The sequence below is a fragment of the Dermochelys coriacea genome, chromosome 10 (genome assembly GCF_009764565.3).
Source record: "Dermochelys coriacea isolate rDerCor1 chromosome 10, rDerCor1.pri.v4, whole genome shotgun sequence".
Lineage (NCBI taxonomy): Eukaryota > Metazoa > Chordata > Testudines > Dermochelyidae > Dermochelys > Dermochelys coriacea.
The window spans coordinates 34,879,807-34,905,949 of record NC_050077.1 but is presented as its reverse complement, the minus strand read 5'-3'; the positions used below and the strand labels follow the sequence as shown (position 1 = coordinate 34,905,949).

Below are 26,143 nucleotides of genomic sequence, written 5' to 3'. Positions count from 1 at the left end.
CTCTCCAGCCAAACCAAAGCTTCCTGATCAGCACGTTCAAGCCTATATGCAGGTGTCCCATGCTGTGGACTTGATGGTCGATCCTGCCTGTTTCTCTAGAGTTGGCCAGTACTGTCCATGTGCCACATAGCTTCCTAACTACTTTTTGCCTAGCTGGCAGCAGTGGCGGATTTAGAGTTAGTGGGGCCCTGGGCACAGCTTCATTTTTGGGTGTCCCCCTCCCTCAGGACCCAGCCAAGAAAAAGAACATTCTCTTATCTTCCTGCTGTTTTTCATTCTTTTTTTTCCTTCATCCTCCTCCTATATTATAAGTAACGGGAAGTGAATGAAAATAAAGTGACGCACCTGGATTGGGATGCAGGAGGGGTGAGGGGTGTGGGATCTAGGAGGAAGTTTGGTTGTGGGGTTCAGGCTGTGGGCTGGGGCAGGGGCTTGGGATGCAGGGGGGTGAGAAGTGTGGGCTCTGGGAGGAAGTTTGAGTGTGGGGTGCAGGCTTTGGGCTGGGGCAGGGCTTGGGGTGCAGCTTATCTTGGGCGGCATGGCTCCCAAAGCAACTGGAGTTGGAGAATCGTTCAATGAACTGCAGTGGGCTTTGGCTCTGGCTCAAACGAGAGACAGACTCTGCAGCATCATACTAGCATGGAGGAGAATCTGGCCTGCCCCATGGCTCAGTAGGGTGAGAAGCTGCCTGCTCTGAGGGTGTGGGCCCAGCTGAGTGAAATACAAAGCCAAGGAAGAGCTTGTGGTGTTTTGGATTCTCTGCAGGAGGTTATTAGTCATTCCTAGGGTCAGCAGGGTTTGATTTTCACCTACTGCTCTGGTTAAGGAGTGAACATGGTGTTCTGTGCAGATGGAGGGGACAGGGGTGCCAGCCAGAGCCACAGGAGTGAAACCCCAGGAAGAAGCCAGTCAAACACTTGCCTGCTTGATTCAGGTATTCAGTGCCCAGCCCATGCCCTGGAGCTGCTGCCCCTTTCCCTCTATGCCCAGGTGGCTTTCTCCCATCACCCCCACTTAGCCCCCCAAAACAGCAGTGCACATTTCTTTTGCTGAAAAAATAAACATTTATTTACACGTGAAAAGACAATGTGCAAAATACTCTGGTGCTCCTTAGCAGCTGGCCAGCTACCAAGGGCTCCTGCAGAACTCCCTCCAGCCTCAAACCCAGGTGCAGCTGAGCCCAGAAACAGCTAGAATGGTTCCTTGCCAGCCTGTAAAATCCCAAGAACAATCCCTCCCATTATCCAGCCTCTCCACCGAGCACTGCATTGGCTGGGGCACTTAGACACCGCTTGCTACCAAGAGGTCATGTTGGCAACTTGCCAGGAGCCTGAGGGGCCACCCGGACCTAAATTGCATAAAGTGAGAGATTTGGGCTGCCTGCCTCCTCCGTGGGAGCTGTGGTCTGTTCTGCTGCTGGACCATTGCCTGGGAGGAGCCGTGGTCCCTACAGCACGCATCCTTCTACTGAAGGTGAGGACAACTACGGGCAGCATTCTGGCAGCTGCTGGCATCTGCCCCCCTGCCAGGAGTCACGTCCCTGCCCGTAGGGGAGAGGGCTCAGAACCCGAATCAGGCAGGCGTAGCTCTGGCAGTCGGCAGCTGGTGGGCATGATTCTGCTTTTGTCCACCAGGAGATGGGGAAGTGCAGTCCTGTAAAGAAAGGTCTGTGCATAAACTGCATGGGCTGAGGCACTTGGGCAGCAGTGGGCGACACCACCAGCGTGATTTACAGCAGAGCCCATGGGGGCTGGGGCTCCTGCCACCTCTAGCGCACCAGTTGCAATCTGCCCCAGACCAGGAGCTGCGTCCAGCGGAGGGCTCTGGAATGATCTAGGAGAAATACCTTGCTGGTCCCAGCCCACTTCCTAGCACCCCAGGATCCACATCACAGGAAGTGACCATTGGCTTCTTCCCAGCGCCTGCAGCAAGGACGCAGAGGACTGGCTGGGCTATGGAGACTACATGCCTATAGTCCGGGGCGGGAGGCCCCAGGTTGTGGCTGAGCAGCAGACTGGACTCCAGCCCTGTCAATCTGGATTCAGGGGGCCCAGAGAAGAGTGTGCTCTGCACTTCCTCTGGGGATGTAGCTGACTGTACTGCCCCAGCCAGTCCGTTGCCCTCTGGGCTGAAAGCAGAACAGTTTGCAAATCCAGCCCCTTGCTTGGCAAGCTCCAGAATCTCCCGCCCTTCCCGATCACCAGCGGCAGAGTTGCCGAGCACGGAGGATGGGTGAGCCTGCCTGACGGGAGCAGGCTGCGTGTTTAGCTGTACCAGCCTGGCATTTTACAGTTGCTGCAGCCATGGAAGAAAGAGGGGGGTGAGCACTGGCCAAGGCAGAGAGGAAGGAGTGCCCAGGGGTAGAGCACTAGCCTAGGACTCATGAGTAGGTCTGCTCGGGCCTAATGTTAAAGCTTGACCCAACCCAGCTCGATCACAGTCGACCAGAACGTGACTTGAGAGGGGCGAGGTGTTGTCATGACGGATGCAACCCAACCTCAACCACTCAGTGTTAAGAAGTTGCCTGCCCCAAGCCTGCCCCTACGCTATACAGGTTACCCGCCTCGAACCCAACACTTGGAGGTGGATGTGGCTCAGGGGACCAGCGTCTACTGGTGAGAGCCAGGTTCAGTGCCCCGCTCTTCCCCTGCCTTCCTGCCTGACCTTGGGTCACTCACATGCATCTTTCTAGCCTCAGTTGTTCATCTGTGAAAAGTGGGGACAGCACAGTCCTGGGAGGCTGTGGTCAGAGGATAAATACATTAAAGAGGTTGAGGCGCCTAGAGGTTATTGTGAAGGGGGTTGGCTAAGAAAGCTAGTTCTGGCCAGTTCAGCTGGGCAGGAGGCAACTCTGAAGAGGAGGGGAACAGCAAGCTTTTGGGCTAGCTGGGCAGGGCACCAGGAAGGAGAGGAAGGCAGATGATGATGGATCTTTGACTTGGATCTACCATGGGGCTGGGGGAAGAGGGCTGAAAGCCCAGACCCAATGTGCTGAAGGAGTTGAGTGATGCAAAGAAACTGTCTGGGTTTCTGAGCTCCCATCTCCCCCTGAGGCTGACCTTGCAAGGCTAGACAAGTCAGCTGAGCTGTGTTTCGCCAATCACTCTGGCTTCCGTGCCACTCAGCTATGGGACATCCATGCCAGGCAGTCCCAGCCAGCCTGCTGTTCGCGTATGGGCCAGTGACAGGCAGGCAACCTGTTCAAACCCACAATGGGGTTCCCTGGGGCTAAGCATACAGGCCTGTTCCAGCCCTCCAGCTTCTGAAACATCTCCCCGGCTAACAGCTGGGGAGAGCAGCACCAGGAGAGGGAGCAGAGTGTCCCCGATTTACAGGGTGAGAGCTGCACCCCCCCATGGATCAGATGTGTGAGCCTTCCAGCTCCCCGAGTGGAGGCCTGGATCAGTTGTGGCTAAAGGCTTAGCCACAGGCCTAGCTCCACTTGCAGCCACTGTTGTCCGCTACCACACAGCAATTACAGCAGCGTCTCATTGCTGCAGTCTGGCCTGTCCTCGGACAGTCGTGACCCCGTCAGACTCCATTCCCATGAGCTGAGGTTTGCATGTCTCGCTCCAGCAGGGGGTCCAGCGACAGCAGTGCTGTTGGGGATGGAGGTTCACTGGATGCAGTGCTGCCTGATGAAGGGTTCATCCTGTAGAGGTAGATTTTGGGTGCTGCACGGGTCAGGTAGCAGAGGATGCGAGCAGGAGTCGGGAGGCTGTTTCCCCACACCCTTGGTGTCCTGTTATGCAGTGCAGCATAAACAGCAGGGTCCCATCTCAGGGCCTTCCATGTCTTCTGAGGGTCTCACCCCATCGGACCCTCAGGAGTGGCTGTTCTGCAGCAGTGTAGGCCTGCAGGATCCCAGCTTCTGCTCCACAGCTCAGGCAGTGCTTGCACCAGCACCCGCGGTTCCCAGATGCGCCTATGTTTTGGAAACAGGTGCTTTGCCCTGCTGCATCTCCAGCTGGGCCCATTGTTCTCCATCCCTGGCCTGGCCCTCCATGGCATCTGATGCACAGACAATCCCCAAGGCCCTCATCTGCAGAGATGCAGTACAAGGTACATCCCCTCCAGGGCTCGGGAGCATGGCAGGCCTCTTGGCCTACTCCCCCAGCCATCAAGCTGGGGGCAGCCCTTCTCCTGCGGCTTTCCCAGGCAGGTTGCCCATGGCAGGGCAATGCAGCCATCACTGTGTGCAGCAGAGCGCTGGATGGTCAAGCTTCCAGAGCTGCCATTTCTTCTTCATTTCTGACTTCACCTAGGAGGGAGGAAAGGAGTTTGTGAGACACTCTTCCCCTTCACAGCCTCTTGGGAGGTTCACAGCTGCTGCTCCAGGCCTGCGTAGGGCTTACGTTCCATTAGCCCCAGAGGCGCGGGCTGAACTCAGCACAGGTACAAGGCCCTGGCTTCAGTGGAGTTGCTGCAGGGAGGGATTTGGCCTATGCAATAGGAAGAGGCAGTTCCTGCCCCAAAGGACTGAAAAACAGCACTGCTGTGTTCCTGTGTGAGCCCCGGGGCACGCTGGCCCATGGGTAATGTGGCCACAGGGCATGGGACGGCCAGTTCTGCAGTGTGGCCTAGGGCTGCCTTCTTGCTTAGCACAGAAATGCAACTTGCAGATCTGAGCGGCTGGGTGCTCTGATTGAGACAGAGCATTGCATTCTGGGAGCTGTGGGTGCAGCCTCCTCTTTGTATTAAACATGGGTGTGGCAGCGAAGGGATACACATCTCTGGACTCCTGACTCAGTGGTCCTGGACTGCAAACCGGTTGGGAGTAGGGCTGTCAACCCTCCAGGATTGTCCTGGAGTCTCCAGGAATTAAAAATTAATCTTTAATTCATACATGTCATGAGATGAAACCTCAGGAACACATCCAACGAAAACTGGCAACCCTAATTGGGAGCCATACTATGAGGCAGCCCCTACCCAAGCTAGGGTGGATGCATCCAATAAAACCCGTTTGTTTTTTATCTTGACAGGCTCTTAGTAGAATCAAAGGCTCCTAACCACCCAGGCTATCCAGTGGTGCATGGTCTCTGAGTTCAGGGCACAGCAAATCAGCAGTAGCTTGGCAGGAGAGTAATGGAGAGAAGACCCAGGGTTGAGCTACAGAGCACAGCTCAGGTTAGAGCCCCGACTGCAGGTGTTTGCAGGGCCAGAGAGCAACCCCCCAGCAGGGAGCAGGACAAAGGGGCACCTACCTCTTTATTGGCAAAGCAGTACAACACAGCGACCAAGAAACCCTGGGGAGAAAGCACAGGGATGAGCCAGGCAGCACAATGACCCTGCTCCCCATTGAGAAGATAGCCTGGCTTTGCCAGGCCCTGGCAGCTGCTCTTCAGTGCATCCCACAGGGCCAGTTCAGGATGCAGTACGCCCAGCTATCCTAACTGGTTTCAGCTGGACGGGAAAATCCTCCCGCACCGTGACGCAGTAGCAACCCATGGGACTTCAGCAACTTCAGCCCATGGGTGCATTCCTCAGGGACAGGTTCCTGGCTTGCGCCTGCCATGGCCATGCACTGCCCAAACAGGGGGCTCTCCCTCCAGCGCATGCGGATGTCATCACCAGCCCAGCATGCGGGCATGTACACCTCTCTAACAGCGGGCAGGGGTGGGCCTGCTATTTCCAGGCTGCTCCAAGCAACGGGATGAAGTGGGTAGAGCCCAGGAGCGCCAAGCCAACCACACAGAGCTGTTATATACGTGCTGAAAGAGGTGGGCCGAGCAGACACAGTCGGAGGTGATTGGAGTGTGGCACAGCGCGACACTTCAGTTGCCAGACACCGATTCGCACCTCGCAGCTGCTGGGACAGCTTTGCAGGGGCCATCAGTGCAGGGCACAGCCCAGCCTGTCTCCAGCCCGAGGAAGGCACATGACTGTGTGGGCCCTGAGGCTCCTGAGCAGCAGCCCAGCTCGACGCCCCATTGCTCCCCAACACCAGCAAAGGAGCCAGGGGCGGGGCTGCAGCTTGGCTAGCAGGGCTGATGGGCTAGTGTGGCCAGACTGGAGGGGAAAGGGCCTGGTGATGGTGGCAAAAGGAGGGGAGAGGGGGACAGGCTCTCTGCTCCTGCCTGAGGTGGGGCTGCCGCAGCACTCCCGGCTCACCTGAAAAGAGTTGAGGAAGAGCGTGAAGAAGACTTTGATGTAGCGCAGGATGCCCGTGGTCTGCTCATCCATGGCAAAGATGAAGACCACCTCGTGGATCCCGAAGAGGGGGATGAGGGTCAGCGTGGCCTTGGCCAGCCTGAAAGAGGACGAGATCCCCCTCCCAGAGTTCATACGGAAGGGCCTGGGGGCCCTGTGTTCAGAGGGGTAGGAAAGCGGGGGTGGCATGTGAGAAAAAATACGGTAATGTCTGTGCTGAGGGCCAGAGGAGATAGATGGAGTGCTAGTCCCAGCCTGGCCTAAGGGTCTGGGGTCTCACGTAGGGAGATTGCCCTGCCTGGGAGTGGGGAGGATTCATGAGCTGCCAGCCATGTGGTACTTGGAGTTGGGAAGTGTTACCGCCCAGGCTCAGCCTGAGCCCGCACGTGCCAGCGGAGAGTCAGCTATTGGCGAGCAGGATGCTGCTCTGGGAGCAGACCGGGAGGAGCTGGAAGGCTTCGCTCGTGGGGACTGCCCTGTGTGAAATGGGAGAGATGTCCTTCCAGCCCCTAGACGGTCCAGTGAAGCCACCCATCCAAACATCACTGTTGCCCCTGCCTGCAACCACTCCTGCCCAAGAGGGCAACAGGTCCCAGCATGCTGTACGGTCAGGTTGCTCAGCTGAGCTGGAGCATGGCATGCTGGGATCGGTGCTCAGTCTGGGCAATGGTGGCCACAACGTGCTCCAGTTGGGGTATCAGTGATGGAGGAACCACAGGCCACATCCCCACGTTGTAACGTGACCCTCAAGCCAGGCAAGTGGGCAGTACAGCTTTGGCATCCTAGCCTGTAGGTATATATGGGGGGAGGGAGCCTTCAGGGGCCTGTGATACACAGGTCAGACTTGATCTGTTATGCGCACACACACAGATATACACCCTGTGCTAACAGCCACTTGCTAGCACAACCTGCTATATTGGCTGACAAAATCTCAGTCCTATTTGCATGACAGTGGGTTGTGTGTCCACACCTCCAAGGGCACGCTTACACTGCAGTGTGAACCCAGGCTTAGACTCTGATTTGAGCCCAACCCCAAGCTATGGTCCACACACAAATCTGTCCAACTCAGCCAGCAAGCACTCAAGCTCTGGGTCCCACCCAGGGGATGGGTCTGAGCCTGCATCCCACTGGACTGGGATCCAAGCCCTATCATTTTGCAATGTGGCTCAGGCAGTCTGTGTAGTGCGGGATGGAGGCTCTAAGCCTGGACCTGGGTCTCGCTACAATGCAGTGTGGACACAAGCACAGGCTTGGACACACCGAGTCCACATGCGTGGGTCCCACCGACCTGGGTTTACATTGCAGGGGAGCTAGATCCAGAACAGCCAGTGCAACAGGCACCCACTGGGAAGTCATCCCCAGCAGGTACACACACAGACAGCTCACCGCAGCTTGTAGTCCGCATAGCCTTTCTGGTTGGCACGTAGCTTGGCCAGGATCACCTTGAGAATCCTCATGAAGATCAGCAGATTGATCTGTGGGGGGAGAATGCAGAGGGTTACTTCTGTATTCATCCAGGAGGACCTGCATATTGTCTGGGCCAGCCCTGGGTGGTGCGTAGGCCGAACACACACACCCCTTATCCTTCCTGGGCTCCCCAGGTCACTCTGACAGTGACAGCCTCTGAGAGCGGGGGCAGCTGAACATGAAGGGAAGCAGGTCACGCTCAGCACCTCTGGAGGAACAAGGGGAAGGGACGTGCAGGGGTAACAGTGACGGCAAGAATATCTGTGGGGCAGGGAGCAGCACGAACATCCCCAGAGACTCAACAGCGAGCCCATTGGCATGGCCTGGGGAGCCACCTGGCCCCCATTAGACTCACATAGTCCTCTCCCAGCATGCACTGGGCTCAACAGATCATGTGGGATGGCATCTCTGGGGGCCTGACTCTGCTTGCCCCGACATCCAGGTCAAGTATCTGGAGGGGCCGGGGCCAGGGCCCCACATACGGGTGTTTCTCTTTTCATCAGAGGGGTTCAATCGGGTTAGTTACTTGGCAGGGACAAGTCTCCTTTCTTTGTCACCCCCTAGTGGTTAGACAAGGGGACTGCAAGCCAGGTGTAGATGCTTGCTCCTGACTGGCTAAGTGCTCCCCAGTGCCTCACTTTCCTGAGCTCTTCAGTGGGATAATGATGCTGAGCTCCCTCCCAGGGCAGGCTCGTGGGGACGTCACTAGGGAAAGGTGCAGTGCTGTGGATTAGGGATGGTGATTTCTACAGCAGGAGCTGCTGCTATCATTGGGCCATGTTCAACCTCTGAGCTGAGCCAGACTGTCAGTGACTGCAGAAGGCTAATTGCCGTCATCTTAGAGACACCATGCCTCATATGTAACCGCCGATCACAGGCCTCTGAGATCACCTACCAGGGACGCCAGCAGGATGGGGATCCTGATGATCCACCAGTAGGCCATGTTCTCATTCAGAGCCCAGCACCTGCGGCACGAGAGAGGCATGCTGTTAAACATCGGGGAGCCAGCAGGTAGGAGAGCCATGCTTTATCCACCCTGGGGTGCCACAGCCAGAGCGGGGCCAGGTGAAAGCGCTGCCACTGGATCACTGGGACGTCCCGGCCCATTAGACGGAGACGCCGCCCCTCAGCACCGATGGACCAGGAATGACTATCACCAGCTGTGCCAGCCTACCCATTTTCTAGGGGTTGGAATCTTTTCCCATCTCACCCACCCGCGGAGCTAACCCGTCTGCTTCCAGCAGGGGCCAGGCAGGGACTGCAGGAACCTGGTGGGCTGTGGGCTAGTGAAAGACAATCTCTTTCCCTGCCCCACACCCTGGAGGATGCCTCTGACAGGACGCAGCGGGAGCTTGGAAGGTCAGGCCTGTGTTTCCCTGACAGCTGGAGCTCACTACCCCCAGGAGTCAGCCCACAAGTCCCATCGGCCAGGCTGGGGATGGGCTCCTTTTCATATCTCCTCCTGATGATTGGGCTATTGAGGCTGAGAGCTTAACCCCAATAGCTCCATGGTTTGGCAGATGGAGCTGTTCACTCCCAGGCCCAGTTCCAGGGGCCCAGGTCACCAGTGACCAGCCCCGTTTGGTGGCTTGTGGGAAATCAGCTGGGTGGGTCTTTGCTCTGCTCCCACTATGCAGAGACCATCCCAGAAAGCACCTCCAAGCACAGCACTCATGACCAGCCCTGCCCCACCAGGGAGGCCAAGCACTGACCGAGCCCTGGAGGCTGAGCTCTTCCCTCACCCCTAGGGGAGTCAAACCAGGACCGGGGTGGGCCATGGCAGTGGAGGAATCGGATGCCCCTCTCTCCAGCAGTCAATGCACGTTCGTTTCAGTGGAAGAGATCTCCCTGCCTTTCCCATGGCTGCTCCCTACTAGAAGCCAGGCAGCGTGAAGCATGGAGCTTTGGCTTGCTGGGGAAGCAGAACGAGGAGCATCTGCGACTTACTCTGCATTCTCCTTCAGGTATTTGGCCACCAGCCACGGCACCACGAACACCACGGGGGTTCCTGCAAGTCACACAGCAAACCCTGTGAAGACCAAGCACCTGCCTGAGCTGAGACGGCAGCTCTCACAAACCGAGGGGGGGTCTTACCCTCTCTCCCTGCCCTGATCCAGGCAGAGACCTGCCCCTGCCCTCCAGGGGATTCTTATCCCTCGGGGACTGAGGACAGGCCACAACCCCAATCCTCCACTTTCCCCACCTAGCGAGGATTTCCTGTGTCATGCATGCACCACTAGGGGTCACCACTCATCCATGTCACTAAGTTATTAACCCTCCTGGTGAGGCGCTATCAACTATGAGCAGTGATCCTGCTTTAGGGGCGTGAGCAGCTGTCTGATGGGCATGTAGAACTAAATGGAAACCACTTGGGTGTTAGTCCATTGCCAAGTCACCCAGGTGGGGAACCTGGTGGCTACTTGCCCACTTGGCCGAGTCTCTGCCCTCTTGAAGTGCCCCCCATCCCCCTGTGCTCCCCGATACGTCCTCTGTAATTCTAGTACTCACTTTGGCAAACCCCATACACATTTACCCCCAGACTCATGCCCACCCGCACATGCTACCTGACCACACCACAGGTCCACACCCAACTCACTCACCCATGCCACATACATCCCCACACTGCTTACCCACACCTCATGCCCACACCCTCACCACGCTGCCTCCTTATGTGCACCCCCCACACACACACAGACACCCAGATCACCATTCACACTCACTCCCATTTTCCTTCTCACCCCAGCCTAGGTACAGGTAGAGCGTGTAGTAGTTCTTCTCGGAAAACACCGCTCCAATCAGAAGCTTGTACAGGTAGATGGCTTCCACCAGAAACCAGTAGTGATTGGCTAGAATGCAGTATTGCATCATGACTTGAGCCACCCGGCAGCCAACTGCAGCCTGCGGAGAGGCGCCCCAGAGAAAGAGAGAGAAAGTAACTGTGCAGGAAGAGGAGACTAGGATGCTCTGAGCTGGGGACCTGGGGCTACAAGTGCAGCCAGTTGGAATATGCCTAGAACACTGTCCATTCCCACCCAGGAGTCTCCATTAACCAGCACACTCTGTGCCCACCATGACAACAGGCACGGCCCGCCGTTGGGTAGTCTAATGTGGATGTGACCAGGAATGGCAGGGAGAGCCAGGCTACATCCCCCAACAGAGAGCGCTCTCCCCTGCTGCTCTGTAGTGGTGATCCTGTTCACATTCAGGGCTTCATCTCCCAGAGCAAAGTGCCCAACTCTCATCCTGTCAGAGACACGGCCAGGCGGGCTATTGGGGAGAGATGGGAGGGAAGGCACAGCAGATCTTGGCCAGCAGGGGAAACGTCATTGCTTGGCTCAGTGATAGGGTGTGGGAAGCATTTGCAGGGACAGCAGGTGGTTTGTTAAAACAACAACTAGTTCTATGGCACTTTTCTATCATGACACCCATTTTACAGATGGCAAAATGGAGGCACAGAAAGGGGACACAATGTGCCCAAGATCACCCATCAGCAAACCCAGGGAGAGAACCTGAGTTTCCTGAGTGCCAGGCCAGTGCTCCAGCTACTGGGCTACCCCACCCTGAGGAAGGAGGAAGGGATCCATCAACTCAGGTTGTGGTAGGCCAGTGAAGGACGAGCTGATTTCCCCTGCTTTGTTGGGTGGAGGTTTTTAAGCTCAGACATGTATTGCGGTGCTGATTTAGGATCCTCAACAGCTTTTAAAAATTCACCTGTGGGAGACTGGCAGCACCCCCCTCCGGCTGAGCCAATAGACGCACCTGCCCAGAGGGTTCCTCTGAGTTCTCCCAGATCCACCTAGTGGTTGGGGCTGGGGGTGAGATCTCTGGGTGCTGGTGGATCTGAGCGCCAATCGCATCCGCAGCCCCAAGTCAAGCCTCCCTGGCCAGCTGTCAGACTATGGACCTGGGGTACAGCAGGTAGCCACCATGGCTGGCCAGGGAGGGGGGCACAGGCATTGGCAGTTAGATTCCACCCCCACCCAAGGAAAATTTGGTTTCTTGGTGGGCTTGCCTTGTTGCTCAGCAGCGCTTCCCAGTCAGACACATGCAGGATTTCCATGCCCCACCGCTTCTCCAGCAGCGCGTCTTTGACAATCACCGAGATGGCCCGCAGCCCAAAGGAGGCAAAGAGGTTTGCGTGTATGTAGTTGCGGGTGCAGCGGAGTTTCCTAGGCCCAGGGAGAGAGACGCCTTTCAGCGCTGGAGAGCTGAGGAAAAAGAAAGTACCTTCTCCCCAGGAAAGGGCTTCGTAACTTAGAGTAGCCCAGCCTCTCCTGCATCAAGCACTGCAGGCCCGGGGGGAGCGCTCAGCTACTGCCATCTGACCCTCTCCAAGTAGGATTAGGGAAAAAGGCAGGAGGGCTGACTGTGCCAAGCTCACAGTTCATTCACTGCCTACTTGTCCTAGCAGGAGGCACTGTAAGGGATGGTGCAGGATGGTAGAGTCAGTCGCAGCAACATTGCGCACCGTGCCCAGCACAGGATCATCCCTCCTCTCCATCCCGTCCTGCTAGAGAGCCCCGCCCCACTGCATGCCCTGCCAGTACAGCACACACAGCACCTGCACTTCAGGCTCAGGCCTTACCTGAAGATGGTGAGGATGAGCAGGGCAGAGACCAGCGCCAGGAGCGACAGCGAGTATCCCACCGTGTAGAGCACCTTGAAACTCGCCATCAGCCGGCGGGCCCCTTCCTGGCATGGGCAAAGGGGACCAGTGGGCAGACAGTTCTGCCACCCTTGCCCCCATCGGCCTCCCCACCCTCCAGGTGCCCACCGGGGGATGTGCTGCCCTGCTGAAACATAGTCCCATGGGACGGTGGGCTTGGGTCCCTGGGCTGCTGGAGCCTGACCTCACACCCTCCCCACCTCAGGGAGCTGAGACCTGAGCTCCCCAGCCTGGTGAGGGCCTCTGAATGACCTCCACAATGACCCAGGAGTGGGGCTGAGGGGCTCAGTGGGAAGCTGTGACCACCCCCACCGCAGCCAAACAATGGGATTTGTCATGGAGGGGAGAGCAGGGAGTGGGGGTTCAACAACCCAAGAAGGAGGAGGCGGCATGTGACTGAGCAGAGATGGGGAGGGAGCTGTGCACCTGTGTTTACATTTAACTCGATTTCTGAATGGTCTTCCCTCTCTGCCATGCGTTATAACACACCCATCCCCACTCCCATCCTCTTGTGCATTATTACACCTCACCACCACCTATCCCTCTTGTTTCAGGCTCCTGTGTCCCCCCATTCCCCAACACCAACACTCCTCCCAGCCCAGCCTAGCCTAGCCCAGGCCTGGCTGGGCCCCAGCACACGCCCCTGGGGTGTCAGGGGACTGGAGCAGAAAGAGCCAGGGGCACCCTCCATCAGGTGCAGCAGCCTCACCTCCTCCATGGTGGACTCCATCTCCTCCTCGCACGGGGAGTAGTCCCTCCATGGCTGCGTTCCATTCACCATCACCCATTGCCCATCTGGCCCACACTTGCGGCTCACCAACCCATGTTTCACTGCAGACACAGAGCGTACCAGGGTCACCTTTCAGCCTGACTGCCTTTCCTTGGGGTCTCCCCTCAGACAAAAGCCTGATCCCCCCCAAGCTCCCCACAGTGGGCAATCCTGGGGACAGTAATAATGTGTATAGTAAGCCAGCCTCTAAGAGGAGTATGTCTGCAGTGTTGTAGCCATGTTGATCTCACAGAGAGACAAGGTGGGTGAGATGGTGTCTTTTATTGGACCAACTTCTGTTGGTGAGAGAGACAAGCTTTCCAGCTTCACAGAGCTCTGCTTCAGGCCTGGCGAAGAACTCAGGGGAGTAGGCAGATAGTTAAAAAAGGAAATGTGTGGCTGCTCTAGGGTTGTGTTGTGCGTTGTTGGCAACTGTGGAGCTATTGCCAGGATAGATGTGTGTTGGCTGACTAAAGAGGCCGTTAATACTCAAAAAAGTTGGAGTACATTTGGTTTAAGCTACAATCTATGGTGGTGAAGTGGAGCTGACCCCTCTATTGGAGACACACCCAGGTATCACCAAATGAAAGGGTGATACCTGGGTGTGTCTCCACTTGAGGAGTCGGCAGATACTAAGCATACGTTAGTATGTACGTTAGTATTCCCCCCAACAAACACCAGGGAACTGGCTGCAACCTTTGAGACCATTTAATCTGCAAATTTGGGCAGAATAATGCAAAATATTATCTTATTTTGTCACTGCTAATGCTATGACTGATGAAGGTAAGCAGAAAGCTATCACATTCAGCAGCGTAGGAGCCTGTTAACCCCTGAAAAGCCTGGAGATGAAACTTTTGATGAGCTAATAAATCTGTTAAAAAACCATTTCAACCCAACAGCCAGGGAACAGGAGAACGATTTAAGTTTAACTCTCAGTCTAGGAAACAGGGGGAGACAGTAGGAAAATTTGTGTCAGGACTGAGGAAACTCCTTCAAGATTGTAATTATGGTGTAACTCTGACACAAATGCCAACAGACAGATTAGTCTGTGGCATGAATGATGACAAAATGCAAAGGAGATTACCCTCTGAACCACAATTAACATTTGAAACAGCTCTGAAATCAGCCCAGGCTATGGAATCTGCAAAGAAAAATTTACAATTTACAAATTTACAAATACAGAAGCCTTCAGAAGAGCATTCAGGAAACACAAGGTACTGTGCACAAAATTGCCAGGCAACCTGGGAAAGTGATCCAATCAGTAGCAGGGAGTGTTATCATTGTGGAGGCAAACACACCCCAAAGGTCTGAAGATTTAAACATGAAAAATGTCACATTTACAGATTGACTGTTGTTAGAAGACCATGTCAAAATAAAACCAAGCAAGGAGAGGCATAAAACCATGATGGAAAGCAACCTCATAGCCGTAGTACCTTTCATGTACTGGAGAAGGAAAGCAGTGAAAAAGAAGAGGAAGAAGAGACTTATCCTATTTATAGTATTACTCAAACAAATATTCCTAAAGTAGATCCCATTCATATTGGACTGACTATAAGTGGGGGAAAAATGCACAGTTTGAGCTCAAATATGGGATGTGGCATGACTATTATGAACCAAGAAGCATGTGAGACGTTGTGGAAAGATAGCAAACCATCTCCAGTGCAGAAACATAGGATAAAATCATAGAATCATATAATATCAGGGTTGGAAGGGACCTCAGGAGGACATCTAGTCCAACCCCCTGCTCAAAGCAGGACCAATCCCCAACTAAATCATCCCAGCCAGGGCTTTGTCAAGCCTGACCTTAAAATCCTCTAAGAAAGGAGATTCCACCACCTCCCTAGATAACCCATTCCAGTGCTTCACCACCCTCCTAGTGAAAAAGTTTTTTCTAATATCCAACCTAAACCTCCCCCACTGTAACTTGAGACCATTACGCCTTGTTCTGTTATCTGCTACCACTGAGAACAGTCTAGATCCATCCTCTTTGGAACCCCCCCTTCAAGTAGTTGAAAGCAGCTATCAAATCCCCCCTCATTCTTCTCTTCTGCAGACTAAACAATCCCAGTTCCCTCAGCCTCTCCTCATGAGTCATGTGCTCCATCCCCCTAATCATTTTGGTTGCCCTCCACAACAAATGAAACACTGGAGAAGCAATAAAGATACTGGGAGCCACCAATGCAAAGATTTCCCACCAGAGCCAAATAAGGCATCCACCATTGCTCATGGCTGAAGGCCCTGATCCAAAGTTGCTTGGTCAAAGATGGTTGGATGACCTTTCACTGCACTGGAAGAGAGAAGTGCATCACTTGAAATCAGAAGATAATCTAGTTCTGGAAACTGTTTTAAATACATATAAGGAGTATTTAAAGATGAATGGGGCACCTTAAAAGGTACGACTGCTAAAAATCTACATAAATGTCACGCCTTGTTATTTCAAACCCAGATCTGTACCCTCTGTTATGAAACAAAAAGTTGAAATTAAAGACTAGAGGCAACTGGTATTATTGAGTCTGTTCTTCTTTTGTATGGCATTTGAAAACCAGCAGGCTGGGATCATAACTGAATCTGGTGAATCGAAAGCCATTCTAATGCTTTGAGCTCAGGTGGATCCTCCTTGTGCCACCACCATAACCATGAATGCGACAGTTGTCGGTAATGTGTTGCATGGTTTGTACCTCACCGCAGTGACAATTCAGTGATTCTTTGATTTTTCCATCAGTGGAGAAGATAGCTGCATCTTCCATGTGTTGTCTGCATGTGGTTGAGTACAGTCCACTGCCAATGGGGAAGGCAAAACCCCGGGACTTCCTTTGGTGGATCGTCAATCAGGTCTTTGTTTGGGACATCACAAGCATCCCAGAATTTGAACCAGTGAGTGCTGGTGTCCTTTCCATTGGCCTGTAACATCATGGATCCAGAAAGACTTCCCGTAAAGTTTCCTGAATGGGCTGCACCAATAGTACCAGTGTTAAAGCCAGATGGCGCCTACTGTAAATTGCCTGTAAACAGGGTCTCACAATTAGAACAGTACTCAATTCCAAAACCTGAGGATCTGTTTGTAGTTTTAGCAGGAGCTAGTTAGACATGAGCCATGCCTATGAACAGATGGACTCTTTTTCCAGGACAAAGCACTAAGACATTGTAAATACTTACAAAGGCCTGTTTAAAAATAATCATTTTCATGTTTATTTTGCATGTGGACATAGAATCATAGAATATCAGGGTTGGAAGGGACCTCAGTTGGAATGTCCTCAGCCCCTGCTATTTTCAAAAGAAGTATGGAGGGATTGATTCAGGGAGTTCCACATGTGGTTTGGGATGGGGTGTCTGCCCCCCACAAGCCTGAACAAGTGAAACAGGCCAACTAACCTTAGAGGTGGTACGTGGAGAAGAGCCAGGAACTGATAAGGCCTAATGGCTGACGAAGCCCAGCTGGGGTAAGAGCTGGGCTAGGCTTATAAAGGGAGGAAGTTGGTGGTAGGAGGCAGGCAGCAGGGAGGAGCTTTGCAGTCACTCCCTAAGGGGAGGGGAGTTGGCTAGGGGGAGGGAGTTGGCTAGGGGGAGAGTAGGTCCTGGGATCCTGCCTTGGACTGCAGACTCAGGCAAGAAGCCAAGAGGGGTGAAGTAACCATGGGGAGTGGAGATGGGCCAGAAAATAGAGAAAAGAGTTAAGAAAGAGGCCAAGGCATGGCAACAGGTTGGAGGTTGAGTAGACTGCGGTTGCTGGGCATAGGGTCCCTGGGCTGGAACCTGGAGTATTGGGCAGGCCTGGGTTCCCCTGCCAGCCACTAGGAAAGTGGCACAGATTTGGCAGTGGATTGGAAGACTGCCTGAGGCAGTTGATCCAGTGGGTCTTTGATACCCTGGAAAGGGAGGGCTATAGTGACCTGGCCAGAGGGTCGAGTCATGAAGAGGGAGCACCCCAAGTCCAGAGAGAGAGATTGCAGAGCTAGCAAATGAGCAATGGAAGGGGGGCACCAGACTGGATGAGAACCCCCCACATGTAGCCACAAGGAAGCACCACAGCAGTGAGTGTACCCCACGGGAGGCAGTATATTTGGATGGTATACTAATGACAGATACCACCGACACAAAATAGTTACAACATTTAGCAGAAGTGCTAAACGGGCTAACGAAAGCAGGTATGAAATGAAAGGGTTAGCCCGGATTTACCTGTGGTGGCCAAAGATGGATACGGACATTGAGGGTTGGGTACAAGCCTGTTAAATTGGTCAAAAGAGTTGCAAAGCTTCTACTGTGACGCCACGCCATTCTTGGTAGTGGCCACAGAAGCGTTGGAGAAGAGTACACATCGATTATCCTGGACCATTCCTGGGGAAGACTGTTTTCAGTACTAGTGCGTGCACATTTCAGATGGGTAGGAACCCATGAATACATCCCCTAGTGAAGCTACCATAGAAAAAGTAAGGACCAGTTTTAGGATCTATGCTTTACCTGAAATGCTTGTATCAGATCATGGAATATGTTACTAGCATGGAATTCCAAAAATTTATGAAGCAAAGCAGCATTCAACAAGTTACCTCGACACCTCAACGTCCATCCTCAAACAGGTTATCTGAATGGGAAATTCAGACATTTAAAGAGGGTATTAAATGAATACTTGGGGGTACTATAGATATGAGAGTGTCTCATTAATTGTCAGATAATACAGCAGTCTACTACAGGCCTGTCCCCAGCGGAGATGTTAATGGGAAGGAAACTAAAGTCAAGGTTAGACCTTATGCATCCATACTTAGTGGGGAAAATACAGCAAAAACAACACAAGCAAAAGCAGCAGATATAGTAAAAAATGTAGTTTTACTGTTGAAGTCCTTTATGCTAAAACCTTTGGTCACAACTGGATGCCAGGAGCCATTCAAGACATTAAAGGACCAGAGTCCTACCCAGTAATTCTGGGGGATGGCACAGTTGTGCGCCAACATGTGGATCAGCTGAGAAAAAGAAAGTCTGGAGGGGAAGCCGCCAGACAATATCAAATGTTACAGACATTAATTAATGAATAGATGGTTGAAGAATCACAGAATGACCGGTCTGACCCAAAAGTGGGTCCTGAAAATGCAACACGGATGGCAGAATCCCCTTTTGCAGAGCTTGAACTGTGAGATTCTATATGGGAGAAATATCCACCTACCTGTTTAAAAGGTTATATGGCGTAACGATGACTGAGTGCCTCTTTACACCGTTTTACTGTTGTTGGCAATCGGAAATGCATTACCAGGTATTCTTATTGTTTTGTAAGTTGTGTAGTAAATAATTAAAAGTGTGTGTGTGTGGGGGGGTGTTATAATGTGTATAATAAGCCAGCCACTAGCCTAGGGTTACCAGGCGTTTGGTTTTCGACCAGAACATCTGGTCAAAAAGGGAACCCAGCAACGTCCCGTCAGATGCTAAAAGTCCAGTTGGCTGCAGTAACCGGCCTCTGCCACTTGGGGTACATTTGGTTTATGCTGCCACAGGGACTCCCTCTGTTGGGGCCTATGGCTGGCTTAGTTTGTTGCCAATCCCCTACAGTGATGGGGGAGCCACAAAGGGCTGAGAGCACCACCGCAACATTCAGATGCTTCTCCCAGCGTGGAGTGAATGAGCACAGCCTGGCACATTGCTCTGTAAAATCAGGCCACAAAGCCAGGCTGGCCCTTGAGACCCTTGGAGTCAGGCCAGGAGCATCCCCATGATAGCCTCTCTCACTGTGCATTGGCTGCCCCTCTGGGCTCCCGCTGGCAGAGGAAGAGACATTTAAGAGTGGCAGAGAGTGGTGTGGGGGTTACCCTGCCCTGGGGGCTGAGTACAGGGCCTGTTTGCAGGGGATTCTGGCTGCAGAGGCAGGTGGATTCTCCTGTTTCCAAGCTATTCTCCCATCCCTCACAGACTCACCCTGGGTGATGAGGCTACAGGGCCTGGTGCAGGCTGTCGGGCCATTGCTTGCAGCTGTTTGGGTTGGGTGAGTGACCCATGGAGGCGACAGAGCCATGGGTCAAGTTGACCGAGCTGTGGGGAGTGCTATAGAGAGGGGTTCTTCCTACCCCATGAGCAGGGGCAAGTGATGGGCCTCCCTCCCCATATGCAGGCACAGCAAAAAGGCACCTCTGCATGTGATCCCGCAGCCCCAGGGCAGCACGACCCAGCCCCACTAAACTGCTGAATACCGCCCCGGAGGTGCCAGGCACCTGATTCTAGCCCCTTGTGCAGTCACTCACCAGTGCCTATCGAGAGTGAGACACTTCACTGGGGGAGACCTGGTCGTGTTTCACACCCACTCTGTGCAGGGGTGAGTGATGCCCTGAGGTATGCAAGGCCCTGAGGGTTTAGGGAAAGTGGATCCCCAGGTCCTACTCACCGCCCTGCCGCTGACTCGCAGTGTGACCCTGAGCAAGTCAGCTCCCTGTGGTCTGCCTCAGTTTCCCCATCTCTACAGTGGAGAGGATTGTGACCTCCTGTGGAGTCAGATGCCAGACTCCAGAGCAGGACACTGGGGTGTTACCTTTCTCGAACCACGGCAGGTAGAAAGGGCAAGACACGTTGATGGTGCTGCCCGGGCTCCCATCTGGCCAGCAGGCGTACATGTCGAACGTCCGGTTGCAGTAGAGCCCTTTGAAGGACAAAGGCAAAGCTCAGGAGGGGAGAAGCCAGCAGTCTGCACAGTGTCTGGTCTGCACCATTCCTATTATCTGCTAACACAGGCCTTGCAAACAGCCTGGCCAAGGGAATTGCAGGTAGTCACACCTGTTAGCTGACAGCATTCCTCATTCCCCTCCCACAGCGGGCTGGAACTCTCCATCTGCCACCACCCAGAAGCCACTCTGCAAACAGCTCTCCAGCCATCCCAGCCAGCAGCTGCTGCTCTCAGCGAGAGCCTCATCCAAAGTCCTGGGACTCACTTGGGCCCTGACTTCCCTGAGCTTCGGCTCAGACCCACACCTGTCTTCGTGGGGTGCTGACGGCCTGCTGGCCATTCTCATGGTCACAGTGACTCAGGCTACTACTGGGAGCTCCTAGAATCAAAATGCTGAGACTTAGCTTTAACAATGCGAGCTTCAGTGATTGTGTGCACGTGCCCTGGGAACCTGCCCTACTTGGTTTGTACATTGCTCAGAGCAGGAACTGTCTCTTCCGTGTCTGCACAACGCCTAGCACCGTGGGACCCTGACCTCTGATTGGGGCCCCAAGCTACTACTACAAATCAAAGGCTAGAGCCCACCAATGCCCAGTGATGGCCAAAGTCCCAGAATCCTGCTCGCCCTCACACTGAGCAGGGCCTGGGACCTTGGCAGCTCTCTCATGTGCCAGTCTGAGTGCCGGCTGTCGACGTGGACCCTGGATGGGATTTCCCAGGGAGCAGGCAGCCCAGCTGAGTTGTCTCCTGGAGCCCTGCACCATGTTTTGCTTCTTTTCAGCAGCCAGAGCTCCAAGTGCCACACTGTGGGGGCCATGCCACCCGCCATCCAAGTGCCCCAGGAACTCTCTGCAAACCTCTGCCCACATGTCTGTTTCATCTCCTCTCAGCCTGTGATGAGACAGGCTCTGTGTCTCCTCACCTTGGACATGCAGCCAGTTGCCATGGTGGCGTCACAATGAGTTGATGGTGGCTAATGCAGTGCAAGCTGGGCAGATGCTTCCCATGGTGGCACAGATTGGGGGCTGTGATTAGCTAGTGGGGGTGGGGATCACCTGGTCCCCTCCATGTTCTTAACGGCTTTTGAGCAGGCTGGTGAGTCAGCCGCAGCAGGTGGCTCGTGGCTGAGGCAGCAGGCCAGGGGCTGGCTGGGGAGTGGAATGGCCATGAGGCAATCAGCACTGTGGGTGGTGGTATTAATGAGCCATGGTGCGGGAGCCTCTGGCAGTTGTGGGGCGGGAGGGCAGAATTGCAGGGACTGTCATGTCATCGAAAACATCCCAGCTCCTAGCCCTCGTCCCCAGGAAAGGGCTGGCCTGTGCGAGTTTCTCTCCCTGCTCTTGCAAAAGCGCAGGCACGCTCCGAGCGTCTCAGCTCCAGTCCCCCAGCCAAGATTTCACTGTGGCCATCACTGGTCTAAGCTGAGAGCAGAGCCTGACGACCCCCGCTGGGAGGGAGCTGCCCCTACAGGAACGTGGCCATAGGCAGTAAATCCACTGTGCTTATGGTCTCCAAACCCCCCAGCACTGCCCCTGTGGGCTGCACTACCTGTGGGGTATGGATCATTTGCCAGCTTCTTCAAGCACTCATCCCGATATCTCATCCACTCCTCGAAGGTCTTCTCCAGAACCTTCGCTCTGCAGTGCTGGGAGGACAGATCTCAGGTTAGAGCCTCGCGCTGGCCCAGGGCTCTGGCAGCCCTGCTTGGAGCACAGGGATCGCCACGGAAAATGCAGCCCCTTCCCACTCTCTCAGCCGGATCAGCATGCAGCAGGAGGCAGAGGCTAGATCTGTGGGTGGGCCCAGGGCTGGAAAGGCAGTGGGTGCAGGGCTGGATTGAAGGCCATTGGCCCAACGGTGGGTGGGGTAGGATTGCCAACTGTCTAATTGCACAAACTCAAACACCCTTTCCCCCACCTACCCCCTCTGCCCCAAGACCCAGCCCCTGCCCTGCCCCTTCTCCGCAGGCCCGCCCCCCGCTCACTCCAGCCCCCCTCCCTCTGTTGCTCGCTTTCCCCCACCCTCACTCACTTTCACTGGGCTGGGGCAGAGGGTTGGGGTGTGGGATGGGGTGTGGGCTCTGAGCTGGGGGTTGGGATCAAGGGGTTCAGAGTGTGGGTGGGGGTTCAGGCGCAAGGAGCAAGTCTGGGTATGGGAGGGGGCAAAGGGCTGGGGTAGGGGGTCAGGGTGCAGGAGGGGTTCAGCATGCAGGCTCCAGCTGGGAGGAGACTGGGGCAGAGGGTTGGGGTGCAGGAAGCGGTTTGGGGTGCAGGCTCCAGCTGGGTGGCACTTAGCTCAGATGGGTTCCGGAAGCGGCAGCATGTCTGGCAGCAGCTCCTAGGCTCATGAGCAGCTAGGCAGCTCTGTGTGCTGACCCTACCTGCAAACACTGCCCACAGTGTGTCTCCCATTGGCCACGGTTCCGTTCCCAATGAGAGCTACAGAGTTGGCATTTGGGGCGGGGGCAGCATGCAGAGACCCTCTGGCCGTGCCTCCTCCTAGGAGCCACTGCCAGACATGCTGGCCATTTCCGGGAACGGCAGGGAGCCAGCCTTAGCCCCGCTGGGCCACCGGACATTTAGTGGCCTAAAATCTCCCAGTTTGGCTTCAGTAGCCTCTGGGAGATACAGCCCGATTCTGGGAGACTCCTGGCCAAACCAGGAGGGTTGGCAACTCTAGGGTGGGGCCCAGAGCTGGAACGGCAGGGAGTGCAGGGCTAGATTGAGGGCCATCAGCACAGCTGTGGGTGGGGCCCAGGACTGGAACACCAGGGGGTGCAGGGCTGGATTGAGGGCCATCGGCACAGCTGTGGGTGGGGCCCAGGACTGGAACACCAGGGGGTGCAGGGCTGGATTGAGGGCCATTGGCACAGCTGTGGCTGGGGCCCATGGCTGGAACACCAGGGAGTGCAGGGCTGGATTGAGGGCCATCGACACAGCTGTGGGTGGGGCCCAGGGCTGGAATGGTGGGTGGTGCTGGGCTGGATTGAGGGCCATGGGCACAGCTGTGGGTGGGGCCCAGGACTGGAACACCAGGGGGTGCAGGGCTGGATTGAGGGCCATCGGCACAGCTGTTGGTGGGGCCCAGGGCTGGAACGGCAGGTGGTGCTGGGCTGGATTGAGGACCATTGGCACAGCTGTGGGTGGGGCCCAGGGCTGGCAGAGCAACCTCTGGATTGAGGGCGATCAGGAGAGCGGTAGGGAACCCAATCTTGGTATAGTGGGGAGTTTGGGTCAGGATTAGAGGGCACTGGCAGCTGGGGGAAGGGAGCAGCAGGTCCTAACACCCTGAAAACGTTAAGGGGTATTTAATGAGATTCCAGGGAAACCCCATGGAGGATCCGAGTTGGGTCCTGGCCGCCAGAGAACCCCCCGCTCTCCCTCCGCACCGCCAGGGCAGAGGAGATCAGCTCAGTGTTCTCGCAAACAGGCCTCATCTGCGCTGAGACTCTTTTGCAGCTCTGGCCCTCCCCAGTGCTAGCACTGGGGACAGCTGGTGCAGACCCCAGGGCTGGATGGTGACCAGCAGAGTGACGCTGGGTCTCTAGAGCAATGGCAGGAGCACCCCCGACCATTCTCTGGGAAGATGCAGCCACTGGGCCAAGTTCACTGCGGTGTAACCATTGCTCCACAGGCTTCCATGGAGTGACACTAGGGATGAACGTGGCCCACAGCACCTAGACACTGTGGGCCGGGCATTCTCAGTGGAGGGGCCTCAGCTCTGGAACTCGCTTCCAGCTCTGTGGTCAGACAGCCCCAGTCTGCTGCGCTTCAGGCCACACAACCTGAGGCCCGTCTCCTGCCCCAGGGCGATACTCATGTTACACTCAATGGCTGGGCCAGAATCTCCCCTGGATTAACTGGTTGTGAGCCGGGCTGGGGGCTATTTCTGAGATGGGCAGGGAACATCTTCCAGAACAGAACAATGACTGAGGGCAGAGTCAGAGCTTCCCAGACCAGCTGTGACCATCTTGTCTGACCTTCTGCATCGCGCTGGCTGTAGAACTATCCCACAATCATTCCTCTTCAACTACAGCAAATCAGTTTAAAACAATACCAATCCTGATTTAAAAGTTGCCAGTGATGGAGAATCTACCAGGATCCTTGGGAAATTATTTCCCCTCCCTATTAAACATTTCCATAAGGTGGGCTGGAAAGAGGAGGGGCCTGGAATCCCCTGCCTGCCTCTCCAGGGCAGCCCCTATGTGGAGGGGCGGAGGCTCATGGGTGCGGAGCCCAGCTTTGGGATCACCATCGGCGCTGATAAGACCTGGCAGGTGCATGCACCCTTACCTGCATGGAGGAAAGGAGACACATCCAGGCAAGGTGAACAAGCATCCAGTTGTACAAGGAGCAGAACATGCCCTTCATGGCTATCCACTGGAGACTGGGGGAGAGAGACCAGTTGCTGGCCCCAGTGCGAGGGTCACTGAGCCGAGCTGGGGTCCCTGGGTACTGGAAGAGAGACAGAAGGGGAGTAGGAACGATCACTTTGCAGTGGACTCAGGGGAGTGCTAAGCTTGCCAGTTGCAGTGTGGCCGCAGCTGCGCTTTGCCCCTTGGACCCTCTCTTCCTGTGTCACAGCTGAAGGAGAGCAGAGCCATCCTCGTATGCGTATAGGAAGGCTAACCACTGCCACAGAGAACTGAGACCAGCCAAGACATGGGCAGTGGTGGTGGGGCAAGGCAAACCAGCGCCCAAGCCCATGTGGGGCATCACTCAGAGCCAGAATCTCCCCACAATGCCACGCCACATCCGTGTGGCAGCAGGGGCTGAGCATTTCACAAGGTTCCACAGGTGGGATATGGATATCGCCCGTCCCCCAGCTATCATAGAATCATAGGACAGGCAGGGACCTCAAGCGGTCATCTAGTCCAGTCTCCTGCACTCATGGCAGGACTAAGTATTATCTAAACCATCCCTGACAGGTGTTTGTCTAACCTGCTCTCAACCTTGCTGGGCAACTTATTCCAGTGCTTAACCACCCTGACGGTTAGGAAGTTTTTTCCTAATGTCCAACCTAAACCTCTTTTGCTGCAAATTAAACCCATTGCTTCTTGTTCTATCCTCAGAGGTTAAAAAAACAATTTTTCTCCCTCCTCCCTGTAACAACCTTTTACATACTTGAAAACTTGAAAACCTTTTACGTACTTGAAAACATGTCCCCTCTCAGGCTTCTCTTCTCCAGACGAAACAAACCCAGTTTTTTCAATCTTCCATCATAAGTCACGTTTTCTAGACCTTTAATCATTTTTGTTGCTCTTCTCTGGACTTTCTCCAATTTGTCCACATCTTTCCTGAAATGTGGCACCCAGAACTGGACACAACACTCCAGTTGAGGCCAAATCAGCGTAGAGTAGAGCAGAAGAATTATTTCTTATGTCTTGCTTACAACACTGCTGCTAATACATCCCAGAATGATCACTTTTTTTGCAACAGCATTGACTCATATTAACTTGTGGTCCACTATGACCCCAAGATCCCTTTCCGCAGTACTTCCTAGGCAGTCATTTCCCATTTTGTATGTGTGCAACTGATTGTTTCTTCCTAAATGGAGTACTTTGCATTTGTCCTTATTGAATTTCATCCTATTTACTTCAGACCATTTCTCCAGTTTGTCCAGATCATTTTCAATTTTAATCCTATCCTCAAGAGCACTTGCAACCCCTCCCAGCTTGTATCATCCACAAACTTTATAAGTGTACTCTCTATGCCATTATCGAAATCAGTGGTCACCAACCTGTCGATCCTGGAGCCTCTGCCAGTCAATCGCAATCTCCAGGCCACTAAAAGTCTGATGGCAGATTGGGGCTCATACAGGCTGCCTCCCTGTCCTGGCCCCACACCACTCCCAGAACTTTCTGTTTGAGGCACATCTCTGTGGCCCCTGTAGGGAGGGGGAGGGAGAGTGAGGCAGCTCCACATGCTGCCCCTGCCCCTAGCACCGTCCCCACAGCTCCTATTGGCTGGAAACCGGCCAATGGGAGCTGTGGAGGTGGCGCTTGCAGGCGCGGGCAGTGCATGGAGGCCTGCTGCCTCCCTCCCCTCCAGGGGCCATAGAGATGTGCCAGCAGCCAGCTGCTTCCGGGAGTGACTTGGGGCCGGGACAGGCTGGCAGCCTGCATGAGCCGTGCTATGCCACTGACTGGGAGCCTCCTGTGGAAAGCGCCTCCCAGCTGGAGCCTTCATCTCGCACCCCGCCACCCAACACCCCAATCCCCTGCCCCAGCCCGGAGCCCCCTCCTGCACCAAACTCCCTCCCAGAACTTGCACCCCTCGCTCCTGCACCCTACCCTAGGCTCAGCCGATGCACACCCCACAGTTGAGAATGTTACACTCATTTGTGACAATCCCTGAAGGATTTTGGATCTATAAACCACAAGTGACACTAATAAAAAGTAAAACTCATGAAATGTCCAGTGGATGAGATTAGGTGCAGTGTGACCATATGACCC

The 26,143-nt window shown here is 54.7% G+C and overlaps 1 protein-coding gene across 1 annotated transcript; it reads right to left on the bottom strand.

Annotated features, from left to right (window-relative positions):
• Positions 1-1,055: 1,055 nt before the first annotated feature.
• On the bottom strand, positions 1,056-24,113 carry LOC119862580 (glucagon receptor-like). Its single transcript, XM_038419535.2, has 13 exons — positions 23,982-24,113; positions 21,238-21,334; positions 19,558-19,665; positions 12,993-13,114; positions 12,203-12,309; positions 11,630-11,786; positions 10,356-10,515; positions 9,565-9,625; positions 8,513-8,582; positions 7,537-7,625; positions 6,112-6,250; positions 5,205-5,246; positions 1,056-4,261 (listed from the first exon to the last, which is right to left on the bottom strand). The coding sequence occupies exons 1-13, from the start codon at positions 24,057-24,059 to the stop codon at positions 4,190-4,192; spliced, it is 1,302 nt and encodes a 433-aa protein (XP_038275463.1). The 5' UTR covers positions 24,060-24,113; the 3' UTR covers positions 1,056-4,189.
• Between the last annotated feature and the right edge of the window lie 2,030 nt (positions 24,114-26,143).